This window comes from Macadamia integrifolia, chromosome 11, assembly GCF_013358625.1.
Source record: "Macadamia integrifolia cultivar HAES 741 chromosome 11, SCU_Mint_v3, whole genome shotgun sequence".
Taxonomy (NCBI): Eukaryota; Viridiplantae; Streptophyta; class Magnoliopsida; order Proteales; family Proteaceae; genus Macadamia; species Macadamia integrifolia.
The window spans coordinates 33,013,154-33,036,414 of record NC_056567.1 but is presented as its reverse complement, the minus strand read 5'-3'; the positions used below and the strand labels follow the sequence as shown (position 1 = coordinate 33,036,414).

General features: G+C 39.0%; 1 protein-coding gene across 2 annotated transcripts in view; it reads right to left on the bottom strand.

Moving 5' to 3' along the window:
- Positions 1 to 23,261, bottom strand: part of LOC122093819 (E3 ubiquitin-protein ligase KEG) — a 39,700-nt gene that overhangs the window by 5,491 nt on the left and 10,948 nt on the right. For both annotated transcript variants that reach the window (XM_042664317.1, XM_042664318.1), the window contains exons 7-9: positions 15,028 to 15,185; positions 4,385 to 4,515; positions 4,099 to 4,233 (exon numbers count right to left, since the gene is read on the bottom strand). In XM_042664317.1, coding sequence (XP_042520251.1) covers positions 4,099 to 4,233; positions 4,385 to 4,515; positions 15,028 to 15,185 — 424 coding nt within the window. The remainder of the gene's footprint in view (positions 1 to 4,098; positions 4,234 to 4,384; positions 4,516 to 15,027; positions 15,186 to 23,261) is intronic.

The following is a 23,261-nucleotide window of genomic DNA, read 5'->3' as shown; positions in this document are numbered from 1 at the left end:
AGTGGCAAATAGAGCTTTGAAAACCTAGGGACTATAAGGTCGCATGGACATAAACAGACGGCTGAAAAAAGCCAAGGATGCATGGTCATAAATGGGTCGGTACTTGATTGAATTTAAATAAAAAATTTGACACATGGCTAATCCATAAATTGTACAGCCAATCCAATGTCTGTTGGCGAAAACCAACTGTCCATGTGGCTCAAAATAGTTGATGGTCCTGAGAAGCTTATCATGATACACGGTATAAAGGAAAATTTGCCCCTTTCTTTATCAGCACCAAAAGCACAAAGTTACTAGGCAATAAGAGAATACAAAAGCTAAACAAAATCTAATATCCTTCCACATAAACTTTTACAACAGCTTTCATAAGATGAAAGGAAACCATATGTAAAAATACAAGGCTTTAAGTATCCTTCCATATGAGGGTGGGCCTTGGTGCAACAATAAAGTTGCTCCATTGTGACCAAGTAGTCACAGTTTCAAGTCAGTCCACAAAACAGGGGGGTAAGGCTGCATACATTATGACCCTCCCTAGACCCCGCAGTGGGGGAGCCTCCTGCACTGGGTATGCCTTTTTTAAGTACCTGCCAATATGTGTCATATCTTTAAGGTACCGATACGATATGGTACCAATACAAAACCTAAAAGATTTTACGTATTACTAATTTATATTGTTATATGCTTCTAAACTGTATTTTCTATATATCCTAAGCATTTCCATACGTTTTTTGACCATTCCCATACATATCTGTAGTGTCCTTTCATGTTTCTGATACATTTCAATCTCTCTTAAAATCACTCTTCCCATACGATACCCGATACCAATACTTTAAACATTGTAAATAACGAAGCACCTCAAAACTCATTGTCTAGTGGTGTTTCTAAAGGATTTCACTGTCAGGTTTTTCTATACTCCATGCATGGAGGTATAATCTATATGCCTCGTTGGTTCTTTAAGGAGTTTCCACGCAAAACTGCTAACTAATAGAACTCAAGTCTCCAATCTGCCTGGAATTTGATTAGATCAAAATCTCAAAAGGCCCTTGGCATAGGATTGTATGGTTAAGTTCTAATATTCCTAGACATAGTTTTACTGTTTGGCGTGCACTGACACACTCTCTCCCTACGCAGAAGTTCCTCAAGAGAAACCTTTCTATACCTAATTGTTGTCTATGTTGGAACTTCCAAGAAAATGTGGACCACCTATTCTTTTCTTCTCCTTTTTTTTTTCGCTCTGTCTAGAAGGTTTTTAGTAAGTGCTGGCCACACCATTGAACTATCCTTCCCTTTCAGATAGAATTGAAGTGGAATTTAAAAAATTCCAATGGTAAGTCAATCTCTGTCATTATAGGTAAGCTTGCCTTTAGTGCTGTCATTCATCATATTTGGTGGGAAAGAAATAAAAAAAGATGGACCTCCTCCTCACATACTATATAACAGATATGGAAGCCATCACTTTTGAGATCAGAAATAAACTTCTTATAATTTGTTCAAAGAGCCCAAACACGTTAACAAATAGGCATCTTGCCTCTAGTTGGGACCTTCATCTCATTTCTCCGCCATCCCCGACTTTTTGATGTTTTTGCCACATCCCTGAATTTCTTATGTATCGTCATTTTATTGATGTTTCTGCCCCACCCCAGCTGTTGGTGTATCATCCTTGTTCAATTGTTTACCCCTCCCCTAGTTTTTTATGCATCATCATTTTTAGCTGTTTTGGTGTTTAGATAGGGTTCCCCACTATTGACCTTGCCTATGGGCTCTATCATTGTACTCTGTTTTTTCTCTTAATTAATTTTACATTCACCTCCAGAAAAGAAAAAAAAATACAACTCAAGTCTAGTCCAACTAGTTGTAGTACAATCAAGTAACTGAAACTCAGTCTATTCATTTATTCTTTTCCTCCTCTCTAATTCCACGGTATCCACTAATCACAGCTGTCCTAGATTAAACTCTATGTTACCCTGACATGGGAAAGGATACAAGGTGCAGCAAAGATTCCATTTCTTGCATTCTTATGTGCTTAAGTATCAAGCATAGGTATGGCTCAATTTGAAGTGTTAAGGTAACATAGATTGAACCCATCAGATGCATTACCATGGAGCCTATCTTCTCCTATACTGCAAACCCTAATACAACAGAACCTAAACTCACCCCAGCTAGAGGAAAATTTTTACCCTTAAGTTGCCACTTAACCAGAGAACGTTTACATGAACCCTAAAACAGGAAAAAAAAATAATCAAAGCTCTTGCAGCTGCGACTTAGTTCAGGTATCCTGAAAATTCACTTTAGCCAATTGAGGCAACTCAAACCCTACATTAATCCTCAAGACCTGCTAATTTTTCAATCGCATATGGCATGTAAGGAAAAGTATATAGCTCCTTCTCAAGGGATATTCACCCATTTCAGATGTTGAGATTTTATTACCTTCATGAGAGCTATGTGGACCTTAGCACAACGGTAAGGTTGCTTCCAGGTCCGTGTAACGAAACATCCTCTTTGCGAAGCGGGGTTAAGCTGTGTACATTATGACCATCCCCAGAACCCATAATGGCAGGAGCCTCATGCACTGGGTCCATAATTGTCACGGAGCTAAGGCGAACCAAGGCAGTAGAGGGTTGTCTAAGCGCTTAGGCGAGAAGGCGCCCGCCTTGAGGCAAATAAAGCGACCAATTGTTATTTTTTATTTTTCCTATTTTCTAACATTATTTAGTAAGCTATATATACCTTGTATCATAAAAAATCAAGATTAAAAAACATCAAGTCATTAAAAATCAACATTTAGCCATATTAAATCATAAAAAATTAACATTAAGTCATATTAAGTTATAAAAAATCAAGATTTAGAGAAATGCTCTGGTTCTATAACAAGTTTGACTGGTCAAATGATATTATTTTTACATGAGATTTTTTGTATCAGTTATAATATAAAACCAGCTTTCCAACAAGTCTAAGATTACTTAAATCTAAGTTGTAATAACAAAGTTATGCTCTGGTCAAACTTATTTTTAAGTGCGCGAATGCTGTTAAAATCGCCTGAATGAAAATAATTTTATGGATATCAAAACAAAAAATTATTTTACTAGACTTTTGGTTTTTAGCAATGTTTTAACATGATAGAATTTATAAAATTTTCATAATTGAGAAAAACTCCAGCATTTAAAAGTTGAAAATCACCCCTATAACTAAAATCCAGTTTTTCTTCTTGGACTGGGGGGTTGACTTTTTATCCTTTTGGAATTTGATTTTTAAATTATTTTTATTGGATTCAAATAGGGAGTATTTGCTTATTTATGAATAATATCTTAAGTACATTACTTAAATGATATTTGGCATAAATAAGTGCCAAAACACATCATTTGGCATAAATAAGTGCCAAAACACTAGGCGATATGCAGTGCGACGCCTTGACAACTATGACTGGGTATGCCCTTTTTATGAGATCTATATCATACCACATGTATTAAAATGAAACATTCACCATTATATTCCAATCCTACTCCAAAATTCATTTTCTTCTTCGTACAATGTTTTAGAATCCCAACAAGAAGGTAACTGGGAGAAGGCAGTCATAAATTTCAAGATAGTAGTGCCTAACAAATTCCAGAAGCTTAGTTGTCACGGTGTCTAGACGGCCCTAGGCCTTGGAGGGGAGAAATCAAGGAGACCAAGGATCCCTTCCAGCAAAGGACGCCTGGAATCCTACGCGTTGTCACGGCGTCTAGAAAGCCCTAGGAATTGGAGGGGGGAAATCAAGGCAACACCAATAGGGCACCTGCCCCAACAGCAATGACTAGAAGTGAAGGGGCTCTAACAACAAAAAAATTTATGAAAACCCTTGATGATCAGCAGCAGACTGATGTTTAGAAATAAAACAACAAACAACTAACATGATGCTCCAATATAGTCCCATTGAGTAAAAATGAACTTACTAATTAAAATGACAACATGGAGTAATAATCTTGAAGGCCATGATAGAAGGTACCGTACAACCACTTAAATTTCCCCATCAACTTATAACAGTATGGATCCAGAGAGGAATAAGAAACAAAAACTTGAAGAACCTATGGGGTAATCATAGTCAAAAAACTGATATACCTGTAAATTACAATCTGCTCCAAAAGACAAAAGCAACCCAACACATAATTTAGCACCTCTGGCCAGTGCAACATGAAGAGGTGTAGTATTATGCTCATTCCTTATGTTCACATCAACTCCAGCATCAAGAATAATCTACTCGACCAAAAAATAAATAAATAAATAAATAATGGACAAAAGTTGGTTAGACTGAAGTAAAGAGAGGTCCACAATAAACGTTCTTTCGTTCTTCTCAAGGTACATAAAAGCATGTTGGAACATAAGACCAGGAAGTCATTTGTCTTACCTTGACTAACTCAACATCATTAGCAATAGCAGCTATATGCAAAGCTGTTCGCCCATGTTGTGGTTCCTGGGCAACTTGGGCAGTTGGATCAGCCCCAGCAGCAAGCAATATTCTTACCAATTCTCTACCCTCTATAAGGAACACAAATTAAATAAATTTCAAACAGGAAACTTAGTTAGGAAAGTAGATGAAACACAAAGAATTGAAGCAAAGCAAGCAAGTCATGGAAAGAAAAAGAAAATCCTTGGGCTATGTTTGTTTGGCAAGAGAATTAAAGAAAAACAAATAAGACAAGAAAAAGACACAAAAGATCTCTTTTTTTCTTTTCTCATTATTTCTTGCCAAACAAGCATATTCTTACTTCCTCGTCATGTATTTATACATGCAATGGTGTAAAGTATCTCCTACATCAGTAGCAAAGGAATTTTTTTTACTTGACAGGGAGCAATTTGATTATTATTTCCACATATTGAAGTTGCTTTGCTATGTTCTTTCTTTTTCTTTTCCCCTTTCTTTCTTTTGCTTTTTATCTCCCACTATCGCGGATCCATGTAGCCAAACCCATTTAGTTGGGAAAAATCTTTGTTGTTGTAGTTGTTGTAATATTGCCATGTGGAAGGCTCATGCAGCCATTCCAGCTATTGAGAGATAAAGCACAAGTCAAATTCCAGGGATCTCAAACGCATAGAAGACCATGTGACTGTTGTATCTTCAGCTCCCAAATATTTATCATACAATCATTACCACATTTCCTGATTGCTGTTAGCAATACCTTCCATTAGAAATGCTTGACCAAGTTGCCCTCTGTCAAGATCTAAGATATCAAGGGGACGTGACTAACCAGCAGAAGAGGGATAAAAGAAAATTTCAAACAACTGCAACAGAAAGCCGAGTACCAGTTTTCCACAGATTAGCCTTTGACCATTAAATTGCTTGTGAGTTCAACATTGTACTCACACTTTAGCACTCCATATCAGAATAATCAAAGGGCCCTATTCAAGTTCTCGAATTTCTTTTGAGTCTTCTTGATAGAGGGCCTTAGGGAAGAAGGGAAGAATCACACACGGAAGGGGAGAAAATTCACACGACCAACCATAACCACCACTTCACCCAAAATAATTAATTCATCATTCAAATCATTCTCTCATGTCCATCAACTACAGCCAATATATAGAAAATAAAGACATGAAATTAGCAGCTCTACAAACATAGTATCTAGCCTAAACTAGGAAATAAACATAAAAGAAAACTAATGCAAAGGAAATAAATCCTAACTCCTACATTCAAATCTAGAAAATAAAAGGCATGAAATAAAATACTAAGTAATTACTAATTTTATTTCCAACCCTTGTTGGACCAAAACCCTGGGCTGGACCGGTTCTTCTTGGCTCTTGGCTTCCAAAGCCGACCATGCTGGTCCAACCAGGTAAGGGCAGCCGTATCTGCATCAACTCTCCTCCTTTGAAAAGAACTCAACTCCGTTAGGAAAAGGACCGAAGAGACCGTCTGAAGGAATATGATGAATGAGGAACGATCCCCCCATCTTCTTGAGCTTAATTTCAGGGAGATCTTTGGCAAGATGAAACTTCATAGTTTTGTTGGCATGCTTGAAAGCATAGGTATTGGCATAGCCACAATGTGTACTTTCTTATCAAACAACCAAGGTCGACCAAGAAGAATATGGCACACCTTCAGAGGGAGGACGTCACAGTGGACTGTATCCTTAAATCCACCAATAGAATATGTGACCAAACACTTATCTGTGATTTTGAGATTAGTGTTGGTTCACAAGCAACCTTGTAGAGATTTGAATGTGGCTCTGTCTTCAATCCCAGCTTATGAACAGCGTCTTCAGAGACAACATTAGTGCAACTACCTCCATCAATGACCAAGGTTAACAACTGATCATTGCACTTCACACAAGTCTGAAAAATACTACAACGGTACCAATCTTCATTGTCAGTGGCTTTCTGGGTGGTCAACACATGACGAATGACATAAAAAGGATGTTGGTCTTCATCGCTGAGAGCTTTCATTGTCTTCACCTGGCGCACACTCTTCTCTTAAATCAGCTATCAGAACCAAGTTGCTCTTCGGGAATATATGATATAGGAGAATCCTAATCAATAAAAGCAACCAAATGGCTGGAACATTGAGCATTGATATGTCCAAATCCATGGCATGAGTAGCATCGAACTGTAAATTTTGTTGCATCAGAAGGTTAATCTGAACCACGCCGAGGGGGTGAATATGGACGAGTAGGCCGTGAAGATGATATTTCAGAAACATGTTGACGTGGAGAATACGACCGACTAGGTTGTGAAGAGGCCATAGATGTAGCACTAGCATGTGGTTTGCTAGATGACCTTTCTTGGGTAGGAGGCTATTGCAAGATGGAACTAGTACCTCGAGGAAAAATATTTACAAAATTTCTCCGATTGTATGGGCGTTTCAGACTTTCCTCAACATGATACACTACTTGCACGGCGTCGTCCATAATAGGCAGTCGACTAAATGCAAGGGCAGCACTAAGTTGAGGGTGCAAACCATTGTGAAATTGTGCCACTAATACTTCATCATCCCACTCAAAATCAGAACGAGTGGCCAAATAATAAAATCTCGCAACATATTCTTCAACAGTCAAATTCTCCTATTTCAACTGTGCAAACCTGAGATGCATGCGTTGCTTGTAATCAGAAGGTAAGAATCTCCAGTTCATGACTTCATGCATTTCAGCCCAAGTACTGACTAAACCAATGCCTCGGGTTCGGATCTGTTGCTGTTGCTTGACCCACCAGACTTGGGCCATGCCTTTCAATTTAGCCTCTACAAATAGGATCTTTCGGGCCTCAGTCAACCTATACCATCTGAAGAATATCTCCAAGCTGTGAATCCAATCAAGGTACAGTTCTGGATTGTTGTCTCTATAAAAATCAAGGACATTCAACATTGCTGCCCGTTCTGCTCCATCATCATATCTACCAATACCATATGGTGGTGGAGGAGGTGGTGGTGGTGTATGATGTGGTAGCGGTGGTGATGGTAGTGACGGATCCTGTGGAGTGGTGTTGGAAGAATCCCCAGACTGGATGGAACTCTTTCCTTTATCTATTGCCACCAAACGATCAATAGAAGCTTGCATTGATTCCATCATTCTCATAATAGCTTCAAATTTTGCATCAGTTTCTCCCTTATAGGAGTTCAGCTGTTGAACAACTTCACTATTGGCTACCACGGTGGAGATAAGCAAGTGATACTCACAGGTAATGGCAGAACAGTAAATATATGAAGTTTATGATAAGGATGGGAAACTTGTAATTAAAGTGAAATCCTTTGAGTGGCAAGGTTGTAATTATAAGGATTATCAAATAGAATCACAAGGTAAACACCACGCATGTAGTAAGGGGTAGAGTGGAAAACAAGAATAAATAGGGACAAAAGAAAATAAAGTATAAAGTGAGGGGTAAAGTGGGGAAATAGAAGTTTAAAGAAAGTAGATGAGAAATAGAGCTTCGGTACTGGGATTTTGATTACCGACAAGGGCTTCTTTCTTGGAGGTGGACGAAGAAACCTTCAAGGACTCTATTCCGCCAACTCAAGAACCAGCGATGGACAGTAGTAGGAGTCAAGGAAACCAGTAACGGTACTCCAGGAAGTCCGACAGAAACCAGGAACCAATGTGTGCTAATCTTCTTGCAGACTGAAACTACTGCCGAAGAGGGAGTAGGCGTGGCTTCGATGGAAGTCGAATGGAGAGGACTTGCAGAAAAGTGGGGAATAAGTATGGGTCTCTTTTATCTCTCTCTCTTCCCGACTTCTCTTCTTTTTCTTGTCTCCTTCTTTTCTTTCTTCTTCTGCGCTGGTTTTTTTTTTCTTCTGGTTCTGTCACCTCTTCTGCTGTTTTTTCTTTCTTTTTTTTTCCGCTAGAACCCTAAAACAAGGAAGGAGAGGAACCAATTGAAGTGGTAAAGGGAAAGAGGAGGCGGTGAGATAGAGAGGGTCGACTCTTCTTTTTTTTCTTTTTTTCTTTTTTGGTAGACCCCCAAAAGAGGAGAGGGTTCAATTGAGATTTTGGTAGGGAAAAGGAGTCAGTGGGGGAAAGAGTTCAATTTTTTTTTCTTTTTTGGATTTCTCAGTCTCCATAAGAACTAGAACAGGGAATGGGAATGGGAATGGGAATGGGAATGGAAGAAGAGAGATAGAAGGGGAATGGATGGGGATCCTTTGGCTCTGATACCAAGTTGATGGAGGGCCTTAGGGAAGAAGGGAAGAATCACACAGGGGAGGGGAAGAAATTCACGACCAAGCATAACTACCAACTTCTACTCAAAATAATTAATTCATCATTCAAATCATTCTCTCATGTCCATCAACTACAGCCAATATATAGAAAATAAAGACATGAAATTTGCAACTCTACTAAGATAGTATCTAGCCTAAACTAGGAAATAACCATAAAAGGAAACTAATGCAAAGGAAATAAATCCTAACTCCTACATTCAAATCTGAAAAATAAAAGGCATAAAATAAAATACTAAGTAACTACTAATTTTATTTCCAACCCTTATTGGACCAAAACCCTAGGCTGGACCGGTACTTCTTGGCTCTTGGCTTCCAAAGCCGGTCATGCTGGTCCAACCAGGTAAGAGCAGCCATATCTGCATCACTTCTTTCCTTTTCTCTATCTCCTTTAGTGAGGTAACTAAACAAATCTGGAAGGTATGGATCCAATTTGTGATGGAGAAAAAAGTGACTGGATGGTAAGAACTTAATTTCTAGAATATATGTACGCAAGGACTACCAGGGGATCCTTCCCTCTAGTCATCCACCAGTAAAGTAGTCATCAAGTCATGACAATAAGATAGTAAGATACAGTTACTATTGAAGTACAAAACAAGGAAATGCATATCCAACCATAACGTCTTCATGATATTATTGGCCCTCAAATCAAGCAAGATATATGCACTCAAGTAACCCAAGCAAATCTAGCAGATACTCCCCCACCCCCCCCCCCAAAAAAAAAGACACCAAAGCTCATATGTCAAATTCACAAAAGGAGTATTAAACTACCCGTTGTTAACCAACTCTTTTCATCAATCTTCCTACATCATTTATCCAAGAGATGGGCAGTGTGACATAGATTCCCCCTATTTCTGATAAATGGGAGGAGTTATCTCCTACTCAGGGAACGGGAAGCCATAATTCACTTTAATGAATACAAATAAACCAATAATACTGTATCCTTTCTTCTCAATAAAACTTAAAAGGGGTTCAACACAGGGACTTCCTAGAAGGTCATCATCCTTGTACTAGTCTCGCCTAAGCACACTCGACTACTTAGTTCTAGTTATCATCATAGTTGTCATGGTGTCGCCTAGGAGGCGATTTGGCGCCTTGGAGGAAATACCAAGGCATGGCAGTGCTACGATTTATGGAAGCCACAAATGGCGGTCGCCATGGATGCCATTGCACGTCTAATATGCTAGGCGATCGCTTTTTTGTATTGGTTTTTTTTTTTTTTTTTTTTTTTTTATTAACAATATTGAATATTCTCTTTCTTATATTTTTATTAGGCGTGAAATAGAAAAGATTAAAAAGAACAAAACCCTTGACGAACAGTCGGCTAGTTGTCTCAATTTCTCAAATAGATTCTCTGAAGCCTCGAAGCCTTCCGCCTGCGAGTGGCGTCCTTCTCCTTCTCTGGCAGCAAGAGCAAGGTAAGGGCCTACGACCAAAGTTGTCACGACGTCATCAATCCAAGTCGGTGGAGGAGTGGCTAATTGATTTGGCGATGAATCGCCCATTATGGCATTGTCATGGCGGTCAAATCGCCTATGTGTCATTTTTTATTTTCCCTATTTTCTAAAGTTATTTAGTATGCTACTTTTTTATTTCCCCTATTTTCTAAAGTTATTTAACATGCTACAAGCCTACAATATATACCCTATAACATATAAAAGCAACATTAAGCAATATCAAATCATCAAAAATCAACATAGCCCCTATCAAAATCACCCTGCATTTTACAAAAAATCGACCGCCTAGTGAATCAGGCGTGACCTAGCGTCCATGGCAGCGCCTATTAGCCAATGGCAACCACCATTTGTGAGTCACGTAAATCGTAGCACTGCTATGAACTTTTTCCGCCAAGACACCAAATCGCCGCCTAGGCGACACCATAACTATGCCTGCGACGTCTTTCTCCTTCTCCTTCTTCATCATCTTCATCTTCTTCATCTTCTTCATCTTCTTCTTCTCTGAATCTCTTTCTTCTTCTTCTTCTTCATTCCTTCTCTCCTCCTTCTCTGCCACGTCTAGTTCTCTTCTCTTCTTCTCCCCTTCTCTCCTCCTTCTTCGTCTTCTGCTTTTGATCCTTCTTCTTCTCTACTTCTCTCTCCTTCTTCTTCAATTCTTCTCCTTCTCTGTTCCTTCTTCTCTTCTTCTCTCCTCTCCTCCTTCTTCGTCTTCTTCTTTTAATTCTTCTTCTTCTCTGCTTCTCTTTCTCGTTCTTCAGTTCTTTACCTTCTCTGTTGCTTCTTCTCTCCTTCTCTCCTTCTCTCCTCCTCCTTCGTCTTCTGCTTCTGATTCTTCTTCTTCTCTGATTCTCTTTCTCCTTCTTCTTCTTCAGTTCTTCTCCTTCTCTGTTCCTTCATCTCATCTCGCTCCTTCTCAGTTCTCTCCTCCTTCGTCTTCTGCTTCTCAATTTTGATTCTTCTTCTTCTTTGCTTCTCTTTCTCCTCCTTCTCTGTTCCTTCTTCTATGTTTCATAACAGCATAAATAGAAATATAGAATTAGTTAATGTTATTGGTTAACTAATAATCTTATATACTCTATTTTATAAAGTGTATTATTGGTTAATAATAATCTTATATACTCTGTTTTATAAAGTGTTTATATCTTTACAACTTATATACTTAATGTTAATGTTGCTTAATGTTGGTTTTATATGTTATAGGGTATATATTGTAGGTTTGTAGCATGCTCAATAACTTTAGAAAATAGGGAAAATAAAAAATAACACATGGGCGATTTGACCACCATGGCAACGCCATAACGGGCGATGAATCGCCAAATCGATTAGCCACCCCTCCACTGCCTTGGATCGATTTGACGCCGTGACAACTATGGTTATAATATGTCACCAAGGATTTAACTTTTAACAAAGTGAAAATGTGAACATTTTAGAAAGATGTCCCTAGGATGCAATGGACAGTAAACAATTATCCTCTCCCCCACAAAAGCAGAGTTCAAACAATCACCATTTCAACACTAAATTTGAAGCTGACAACCTATTCCTTAATTGTAAGATTTAAAAACAGAGAGAAAAACCCTGAAAAGCATCCTCTCTATACAAGGCCAGCAGAGCCTACATAGAGGTTTCAGATTCTAACCCACAGGTAGGACTGTCAAGTACTGTTATACAGCATATATATATATAGAAACAGGGCTTAGGTTAGACCTAAAATTAGGTCAATAAATGAACACAGCAAAAGCATTAACTCTTCCAAAGATGATCATGATTCAATGGTTGGATGACAGTTACAGAAGGTCAAAAGTAAAAGACAGTTTTCTGTCAAATAGGTAACATGTTCAAGCTCCAAAATAGAAACTAGTTGCTAAAACAATAAAGCAGCAGTGCCAGCTGCTGGAAGCCTCAGTTGCAGCCATAGTAATATTGAGAGGAGGGCTGGCATACTCTATATGACTTCAAAAAATCAGCCAGGGCCAATGAGTGGATGTGGTACAACAGCCCAAAGTAGAAAATAGAAACTGGTGAGTAAACAAGTAACTTACAGCCAACAGCACAAACCAGGCATTAGATAGTGCTGAAAGTCTTACCAAAGGAGTAGATCAGTGAAAGTACTGCACCCTCAAAGTTGGAGATGAAACTGCTGGCCAAAACTCGATCGTATGGACTTGAAGTTGACTACAGTAAAAGGCCAAGCCAGCTGTGCCACAGGGTTGTAGAAGTATTCAATCACCAGCTGTTGTGGGTCAATCAATGGAGTGCCATTCAATTAACAAACAGTAGCAACAGCAGCGGATTGATGGCTCAATATCTCACTACTGGAAACTTGTTTCAGGTTTAACAAAAGAGAAACTAAGAAGAAGAAGGGGGATATGACCAAGGCCGCTCGCCTATGGCCTTGGTCAGTCTCTCACTAACCATATGTCTCTCACCATGATTGTCTCTCACAGCAACAAGCAAAGTCAAGGTTTTCTCTTAAAACAAAAATCGTGGGGGCCTGTACAGCCTCTCTTTTTATTAATAACTTCAAAATCCCCCTTAATGGCCCAAACCATTAATTGGGCCAAGACATGAGCCACAAGGGGCTTCTAAAACTGGCTTGATGGACTTTAATGCTGGTCCATCCAAATATGGGCTGTCTCGATGGGGCTTCAGGACTGGCAGTTGCTGGTTCTTTCTCCTCTTTAACCTCCATCAATCTACAACACCCATACCAAGCTACCAAACAAATCTAAACAAAAATAAAAAGGAAATTATTAGCTGCAAATAAAAATTTTAGAGGGGCCACGAAGCTTAACATGTTCTTTCTAAATTTAGATACTGATGATGCTTTCTGCGTTTTAAAAACTATTCATAAAATGCAAATCAATATGAATTCTCCTTCGAAAAATTATCTAAGAAGATGGTAAAAAGTAATCACCCTGAACTGATACAGTGTTCAGTTTGTGCTTTCTCAATCAAACCACCATAAAAACAACAAACCCAGCCTTATCCCAACTTAATGGGGTCGGCTACATGGATCCAAACAAAACAAAATAGACAAAAAAAGGAAGAGGTGGGAGGAAGAGGTGGAAAGATGAGTGATGAGAAAAGAAAATTGAGAACAAGAGGAAAGAGGCACAGCCCAGTAAGATAGGAAGATCTCAGCTAGATGGGGTCAGCGACATGGATCCTTGCCCTCCAATAGGCAATTACAAACCACCGTATAGTATATAAATTTCAAGTTCATATGGTCTGAAAACTTGAAATTTCAATCATTCAAATAGGAGGAACACAACACTAGATTACCACGCCAAGCACTGCTCAGTCATTTTATTGCTCTCAAAACAGACTTGAAACAGGATATCGCTAGCCATTGTAATTTCCTCCTGGTTGTGAAAAATATAAAACTTCTTGCTGAAAATCTTCTCCTGGCCATAATGATGTCATTGATTCACTATGCTTTTCTTGCCACCTTTTTCCTGCAACTGCCTTCTAATGCAAAAGGAATGGGCAGCAAATTTGGTTTCTCTACCTCTAATAACCACATTCTTTCTAGAAGGATCCCAGCCTCCTTTACCTCATGAAGAAAGTCTGCAAAGCTTCCCCAAACATGACCATAGTTCTCAACAAGCATACAGTGCAACAGTAACCCAAAAAGAAAAATTCAGGAAAATATACTAAATAAAATAAAGAAATTACATAAAATGGTGAAATATTGATAAATTCCATCCGATTAATCATGGATACCAATTTTTTCGGGAAGGTTCATGGAAATTTAGCATGTTATGGTAGAAGCTTACAATTGAAAAATAAGAGAAATTTCGATTGAAGCCATCCTTTTCAACGGTGAGATCAAAAGGCTATGAAGCTTGCAAGATTCAGTTCTTTTTCTAGTAGACATGGATTACTAAAACATTTCACTGAAGCCAAGCTAGGAGGATCTAGGATGCCAGAGAAAAGCAAAAATATAGTCTAATGAAAGTCAACAATGCAAACAGGACCCAAAACCCATGGCAAACAACCCCTATCTGAAATGCATTATCTAACAATACATATTCTTCCTTTTCTTTGTTACATTAATATTCCTCTTATAGACCAATCTCCAATACACACGTAAGCAAGGGTTTGATGCATTGACATGCCAAGTCTGCCTCCTTTTGGCCCTTATGTACAATTTCAATTGCTAAACCTATACATTTCACAAAGTCAGCCCCAGTGTTTTGGTTCTTAGAAAATTTATACTGAACTGAAATGATATGTGGATATGTTTTAGCATATCAATAGCATGGGCTTTTATTTCTCTAAAATTGTATACAAAGCAACAAAAGACAACAGATTTTGTCTCATCCTTTTGGAAAACCGCAAAATGTGGCAGTTTTTTAGTAGCAACCAGAAAGACCACCTGTATAACTAATTAGTTTTCACTTACCATGGCAGAAAAAAACCCAACATGCATATTGAAGAGTCAGTAAACAATCAGAGATTACTACAGCGAGACATCCTCTGTATATAACAGTCTATAAAATACTGTTGATAATGGTAAAGACAAGCATCCACAATAACCATAGAGACCCTCTATACATTTTATTTTATTACTACTACTTCTAATCAATGTGCGTTATATACTGACTGATCAAGATAGTCATCCACATTCAACATAAGACTATTTTTTCTGGTCAACCAAAAGAATGTACATGGGAGTTATTAGCAATCAGTCAAAGCAAGTAGTATTAGCTTGAAAAGAATAAGGATTGTTGTTCAAGTCTCAAGAAATTTTAGAACGGCCATAGAGATGAGTATAATCATCATTAGTAGAGGTTGCTGCTGCTGTTGCTGATAGTAATGGTAACAAAGATGTCTACACACCCAACAATATTTAGCTAAAACAGCATTCTGCTAATCTAGTTTTACCTGTTTCATGATCCTTCTTTAGAGAAGCTGCCATACAGAGGGCAGTTCCAGAAGGACTTGGTACATCAATTGCTTCAGCAATCTCCTCTTTGGATGCAACTTCCGCCCATCTTTTTACCACAGCCACATTCCATGTTTGTACGCATATGTGCAAAGGTCTGGGAAATCAAAAGGGTTAGTAACCTCATAACAATTAGAGAAAGACATACACTAAAAACACTATACAAATTAAGATATATTACCAGCTTTACATCCTTTCTGCCGAAAAAACAATGAAGTGTTAATAAGCACTACAAATTTCTGATTTCTTGGGATTGCTCAACTTGAAAGTGCCTAAATTATATGTGAACTACAAAGAAATATGTATTTCTTTTTCAGCTTCAACATTTTTTTCCTCTCCACCATGTGAAATATTATGAAGAATCAAAATTCCCCATGAAATTTACTATCATTGAAAAGGAGCAAAATCTCCTGATACTGAAGCTAAAACCTTGATGTGAGAACTTCCTCAATCATCCTAGTCAAATAGTTAACAATTTAAATAATAAATCGATGATTTTATTGATCAACAAATGGAAGAACTGACCATAAGCACATTCCACACACACGCACACACTCGATGATTTTATTGATCAACAAATGGATGAACTGACCATAAGCACATTCCACACACACACACACACAAAAATAAATAAATAAAATAAAACAAAACAAAAATTACACTCAAGCAAAGAATGCAACTTTCAAGCTAAACTGTAATATCCCGGCGAAGCCTCAGTTGGGAAATATGTTCACCATTTGTCAACTTACTGAGCATGTGAAACAATAGAATTTTCCCAAACTGATTCAACAAGAGTCAATTTGATCTTCTGACATCAAACCGCTAAGTATCTAGTATCTACCCTGTGATACAGGAAAGCCCCTAAGCTTCAATCCTTGGTGTTCCTTTTTGAAATAATCATATTCAACTCTAAGGCAGTTCATGTCTGCGTGGATTTAGATATAAAATTTCTTCTGAAGACATTATATGGGTGATTTCATTTTCATGGCTTGATTTATCAAGGGCCAAAACTTTGGATTATGGTTCCAATTAAGAACGCCTTCAATTAAATCTACATAAGAGCAATATCTTTTCAATCCAAGCTATTCTAGGACACTAACGGCCACTTCACTGACTGCTGATAGGATCTTGGGTATGGCAGGATTTTTTTGTTTCTCAAGTGAGTAAAAAGTTTTAGTTTAGTAGTGTTTTAGAGTTTCTAATTTCCTTGCTCGGGAAGTACCAACTGAAGTTGCTAGAATTGTCATCGGAGTCAATGTTTAGTAAGACTGTCAGTGTCAAAAGCAATTACAAGTTGGTTTCTAGTAATTTACTATGGTCCAGTTGCTTTGTAAATTTGTTTCCTAGTTTAGAAAGTGTAATCATGGTTTTTTTTTTTTTTTTTTTACCAAAGCATTCCAAGCGTGTTCCAAAGCAAGGGGCACACCCTACGGGTAATGGAATACTAAGAATTCCTTTAGTGAACTCAAATGAACTTGCTTTGTCTCACTACTCTTGGGGTAGTTTCTCTCAACTTCTAGTGCTAGTAGGTATGTTTGATCTGAAATAGAAGTCTTTGGGTACGTTGTCCTCTCTGAAATGGGAGAATCAACTTGCTGGTGGATCTCATGCTTTCTTTGTTTTGAGCACTTTTCAAAGTCAACCTGAAGGAAGCCTCGCGTTTCGTTATTCTCCGCAACTTCGACTTAATCCACCAGGAGGGGTTCAAACCCGCGACTTCTGGCATGATGGACCAGGACTCTAACCAACTTAGCAATTTCCCGGAAACCTTGAATTGACTTTTGAAGCAACAAGAAGCGGGCTGGGACCAAACCTTGCTATGCCGCTGCAAAGTATTAATCTTAAAGCAAAGGGTTTGGTTGGGTCTTCTAGTAGTTAGATAAGAGATCACACGTCAGTTTGTCATTTTTTGTTAGGCCCGTTTTGAACCCAAACGCACTAGTTCTTCCTATCTGACAGATAAGAAAGAAATTGGCACAACGAGAAGCTTATGATCGAACCCTTTTTTACAGAAAGAGAGTGAGTGAGCCCAGCCCCTGGCAATATGTTGGAAGGGATATAACGCCACCTATGGAAGAAAGCATCAGCATGCACGAAAGCAGAAAGAATCAACACACAGGCCTGAAAGATTCTCCACGGCAGAATCTGTTTGCACCAAACCCAATGAGAGTTGCAGCTTATATGGTCGTCCTTCTCCTATTCTGTTTCTTCTCCTCCTATATTTTGCATTTCATTCTTGCAAAGTGAGTTTTCTTCAGTCTCTAGATAAAAATCTAAGGGAAGTCAGTGTTTGGACCTGCTACTTGTATATTTCACAACTAGGTTTCTATAACTTCCAGAAAGGATATTAAAGTTCTCATCGGTGACATGCATGGGAAGAATATGATCCCCCCAACTTTGGTTGGTATCTTAGAGGATGTTGATAAGAATTTTTTTTATTCAGCTTGCATGAGGAAACAACTAATGGAAGCATAATTACTCAGATGAAGATTTTGAAGTACTGCACCAGTGCAAGTACATTGGATCAAGAAAGGTGACTCAGTTATTTCACTAAGTTCTATGGTGAATTGGAACTGCTCACAGTATATGGAAGTGCATATAACAATACCATTCTAGCAAAGGAGGAATGCTGCAAACAAATTACTAATTGCAAGGTTGAAGAGTTCTCCCAACAAGAACAGGTTAAACTGATTTTTCTCTCAACGAGAAAAGTCTAAAAAATAATCTACCGTTGAGAATTTTACTGTAGTAAGTAATCTATAGAAATTAAAACAATGGAACCTACGGTGACTGATTGATTCCAACATTACAAGCCAGTTTATCTACAAGGGTGATCTACTTAAGATAACAATGCTTACCATGTTTGGGCTCTGGTACAAAAAGTTCTTTTTTATATAATCATAACAGAAACTCGATCAGGATTATATTGTGCAGGGAATCTTCTAAATTCATGGTTGAGTTCTAACCTAGGGGGATTGATGCAGGGGCCACAGGGCATCTCAATCTTCAAATGAATGGTGTTTCTTCTCCAGTATTTTGACTCAAGAAAGGTTGTAAAACTTCTAACCTAGGGGGATTGAAGCAGGGACCACAATCTCAATCTTCAAAAGAATGGTGTTTCTTCTCCAGTATTTTGACTCAAGGAAGTTTGTACCAGTGTTTGGATGCAGAATATTCCTTCTGAATTGCAAGTCACTATTGGATATTTCCAATGCTTTCTTCAGGCCAACTTTTGAGGAGCAAAACTTGTCCATCCAGTGTAGTTTTGGTGCTTTTTAAGCTCTTTAACTACCTTTCCAGTGAGACCAAGATTTTTTTATTCCAAGCAACTGTAGGGAAATTATGGCAAACTTATAAAGAAGGCATCAGGTTTGACGGGATCCCCCCCCCCTCTTCTCTTCAGCAACAAAAAGAAATCTGCCATTGCTCATTAGGAAACTAAAACTGAATAATAACATTTCATCCTAAAACAAAACTCAATGCTATACGTGGAAAGTAATCACAAAGTATAACACAAAAATACACAGCACATTAGATTAAAAAGGCAAGGAAACACAATTCGGAGGCAAAACTACTATCCATCTCCAACAACTCTTTTGAGCACCAGCCCAATCCATCAAAAACTGATGTATATCAGCACAACCCTTGGATATGACAATGAAATGAAGCCTCACATCCTCTCATTTTCCACAGGCTCCATAGCAATAATGTAGACTAATCCCAAACCAGAAAATAAAGCAAGAGACTGTATTGACAAGATCACAGAACAGAAAATATAGAGCAGAAAATGGAGAAAAGTCATATCTCAGGACTGAGAAATCAGAATCGCCTAGAGACCTGGATGAGTGGTCTATTTTAATAGAAGAAAAGACCTGCAAAGTTGGATTGAATTCAGACAAAGGATTAGGGATATTCCAAGGAGTTACAGTGTTATAAAGCTTCTTAACCAGCAAACTGGAACTTCAGGTTTCAAAAATAGAACTTGGAGAATATTATTGAATTACTAGAGAGACTAAAATTATGACCAGGTAAGAAGCTGCAGATTAAATTGAGCAGTAATTTAAAAAAAAAAAAAAAAAAAAAAAAAAAAAAAAAAAAAAAGAGCGCAACCCAGTGCACAAGGCTCCCGCTACTGCAGGGTCAGGGAGGGGTAAGTGTACACAATCTTACCCCCTGCTTCGCAGAAGAGGCTGTTTCCAAGTTTTGAACATGTGACCAACATGTTGCAATAATGCAACTTAACCGTTGCAGTAATTTATAAGAAATATCAATTAGATAGTGACACCCAATAATACAACAAGTACCAAACTCGCCTGGGAGATCGGTAAGGTGTCCCCACCAAGAATACGCCAAGCACTAGGTGGTTTGGGAGATCGGTGAGATTATGCAAACTTTAGTCCCATATCGCCTAGGGAGAGACTAATGGGCTAGTTAATTACCTCTAGCCTCCTTAACAAGGAACAACACTTTTTAAAGCCTCAAGGCCCATGGGCCAAAGAGGACAATATTGTGCTAAAGTTAATAAGGACGAGGTATTACAAATGGTATCAAAGCAGACCCCGAAGTGTGTGGGGCCATAGCAGGGACGCTGTGGCGGAAGGGGAGAAGATTGTGACACCCAAGAATACAGTAAATACTACACCCGCCTGGGAGATAGGTGAGACGTCCCCACTAAGAATATGGCAAGTACTAGGGTGTTTGGGAGATCGGTGAGGGTGTGCAAACTTTAGTGTACATCGCCTAAGGGGAGATTACTTGGCTAGTTGATAACCTCTTGATGGGGTAGCCTTAGGGAAGAAAAAGGAAATCACATAAAGAGGGGGATGGGGATCACACACAACGCACAAATTCACTAATTCTAAAATAAAATTCACTCTGTCCAAAACATTGAGTATATGCAAGTATATAAAGAGATAGTACTAAGACTCTTACTTAGACTCTACACTGAAACTGACTCCTACTTCTCTTACATATCCTATCCCAAAACAATATGATAAAATAAAATACAAATTAATAAACTAAACTACGACCAGCCCTTGTTGGACCAAAAACCTGGACTGGACCGGTTCTTTTTGGCCCTTGGCTTCCACAGTCGGTCATGCTGGTCCAACCAGGTAAATGCAGTTGTATCTACATCAACTCTCTTCTTCTCAAAAGAACTCGACTCCGTCGAGTTTGGATGGGGTCCAAGAATGATGTCAGAGTCGATGCGCTTGATGAGAAAAGTACCAACTGTCCTCTTGAGCTTGAGAGGGGGAAGATCCTTTGCTGGAAGGAACTTCATCTCAAGGCCACCATGCTGAAAAAAGTATGTATTCTCATATCCACAGTGCTTGGCTTTCTTGTCGAACAACCGTGGGCGCCCCAGAAGAATGTGACAAACTTTCAGAGGGAGGACATCACACTTAACTTGATCGATCAGTCCACCAATGGAATACGTGAGCAAACACCTTTCATGAAATTGCAGATGATTGTTGTTCACCCACCCAACCTTGTAGGGGTTCGGATGAGGCTCAATTTCCAAACCCAACTTGCGAACAGCATCTTCAGCAACAACATTGGTACAACTGCCAGGGTCAATCACCATATTACACAAACTATCATTGCATCGCACCCTGGTCTGAAAGATACTGTTACGACACCAATCGTCCTCCTCAGGAATCTTTTGTGTAGTCAAAAGAGAACGAATCACATAGAATGGTTAAGGCTCACCATCACTGTCAACATCATTAATCTCATTAGGCTCACGATCACATTCAGCCTCCAGATTTACTATTCCTGTCTTCAGTTGCTCTTCTGGTACATAGGGTATAAAGTTGTCCTTGTCGATGTATGCTAACAATCAATTAGGACATTGATTAGCTCGATGCTCGTACCCCTTGCACTGGAAACATTACATAGCCTCCTTTGGAAATACGGAGTTCCTGTCATAACCACGCTGAGGTGAGGAGTATGGATGATTAGGCCGTGAAGATGACATGTCTGAATCACGTCGAGGTGGAGAGTACGGCCAGTTGGGTCATGAAGATACCATAGATGAAGCACTAGCCTGACTTTTCCTATGGAGATGACTGTGGCTGAATAGAACTAGGACCTCTAGGAAAAGCATCTGTAAATGGCCTCCGATTATATGGGCGTTTCAAACCTTCCTCAACCTGATATGCTACTTGTGGCAGTCGGTTAGATGCAATGGCAGCACTAAGTTGAAGGTGCAAACCATTGTGGAATTGTGCCACCAATACTTCTTCATCCCACTCAAAATCAGAACGAGTAGCCAAATAATAAAATCTAGCAACATACTCTTCAACGGTCAAATTCTCCTGTTTCAGCTATGCAAACCTGAGATGCATGCGTTGCTTGTAATCAAAAGGCAAGAACCTCCGGTTCATGACTTCATGCATTTCAGCCCAAGTAGTGACTAAACCAATGCCTCGGGTTCGGTTCTCTTGTTGTTGCTTGATCCACTAGACTCAAGCTGTGCCTTTCAGTTTAGTCTCTGAAAAAGGATCTTTTGGGCCTCAGTCAACCAGTATCAACTGAAGAATGCCTCTAAGCTCTGAATCCAGTCAAAGTACAATTCTGGATTGTTGTCTCTATAAAAATCAAAGACATCCAATCTTGCTGCTCTTTCTGCTCCATCATCATATCTACCAGTTCCATATGGTGGTGGAGGTGGTGGTGATGGTGTATGATGTGGTGGCGGTGGTGGTAATGGTAGTGGTAGTGGTCGTGGTAGTGGTAGTGGTAGTGATGGGTCATGTGTAGTGGTGTTGGAAGAATCCCCAGATTGAATGGCTCTTTCCCCTATCTGCTGCCACCAAACGATTAATAGAAGCTTGCATCAAGTGTGGGGTAGGGGTCTAATTGAAAACAAGGAAAAATATGGGATAAAAAGGAATAAAGGATAATGGGGGGTAGTGTGGGAAATAAGCAGAATCAAAGTGAAGTAATTCAGGAAAAGAGAAAGTAAAAAGGAGAAATAAAAAAGAATCATAGGGTTGGGTTTTGGAGTACCGAAAAAAAAGGGAGGAAATATCTTGAAGACGTTGGAGACTGGATTAGAGAATTGGAGTCAATTTCTGCCAGCAACGGGATAGGGTCGGCTCCCAATCAGCGGCGAAGATCCAGAGTAAAATGGCGACTTTAATGGAGGTCTTGCAGCGGGAACTCCAGGTATGAATCTCTTCCTCTCTTGCCTCCTCTTCTTCCTTAGTTTATGGTTTTTCTCTCTCTCCTCAACTTCTCTGTTTCCTCTTCTTCTGCTGTGTCGTCTTCTCTTTTCTTTTCTTTTGCTTCTCGTCTTTTGCTTCTTGTCTTCTGCGCTGCCCTTTTTTATTTTATTTTTTTGGTTTCTCAATCTCTGCAGAACCGAAATAGAGAATGGGGAATGGAAAAGCAAGATGGAAGGAAGAAGGGGAATGGGGATCTTCGGCTCTGATACGAAATTAATGAGGTACCCTTAGGGAAGAAAGGGGAAATCACATAAAGAGGGGGAAGGGGATCACACAAAACTCACAAATTCACTAACTCTAAAATAAAATTCAATATGTCCAACACATTGAGTATATGCAAGTATATTAGGAGAAAATACTAAGACTCCTACTTAGACTCACTGAAACCGACTCCTACTTCTCTTACGTATCATATCCCAAAACAAATATGAAAAAATAAGACATTAATAAACTAAACTACTACCAACCCTTGTTGAACAAAAAACCTGAGCTGGACCGGTCCTTCTTGGCCCTTGGCTTCCACAGCCGGTCATGCTGGTCCAACCAGGTAAGTGCAGCTGTATTTGCATCACCTCTAGCCTCCTTAACATGGCAAAACGCGTTTTAAAGTCTCGAGGCCCATAGGCCAAAGAGGACAATAATGTGCCAAGGTGAACGGGGCCGTGATGTAGAAGTCACTTAATGGGCTTATTTTATTGCAAATAAGTCTTAAATTGGGTTATGTATGTGTTGGGCCTTTGATCCCATTGGTTTTCTTTGTAATGGACCACTTTAATGGCCTAAAATATGGGTAGAAAGTAGAAAAACGGGATTTAATTCATTAGTTTGGTTAGTCTTATTTTGAGTCTATTTTGTTTGTTATTTCAGTTTTCTAGTTAGTTTAAGTTTCCCAATTAGTTAGGGATTGGGTAAGGCCTTTCCTTGTTAGTGTTTGAGTCAGT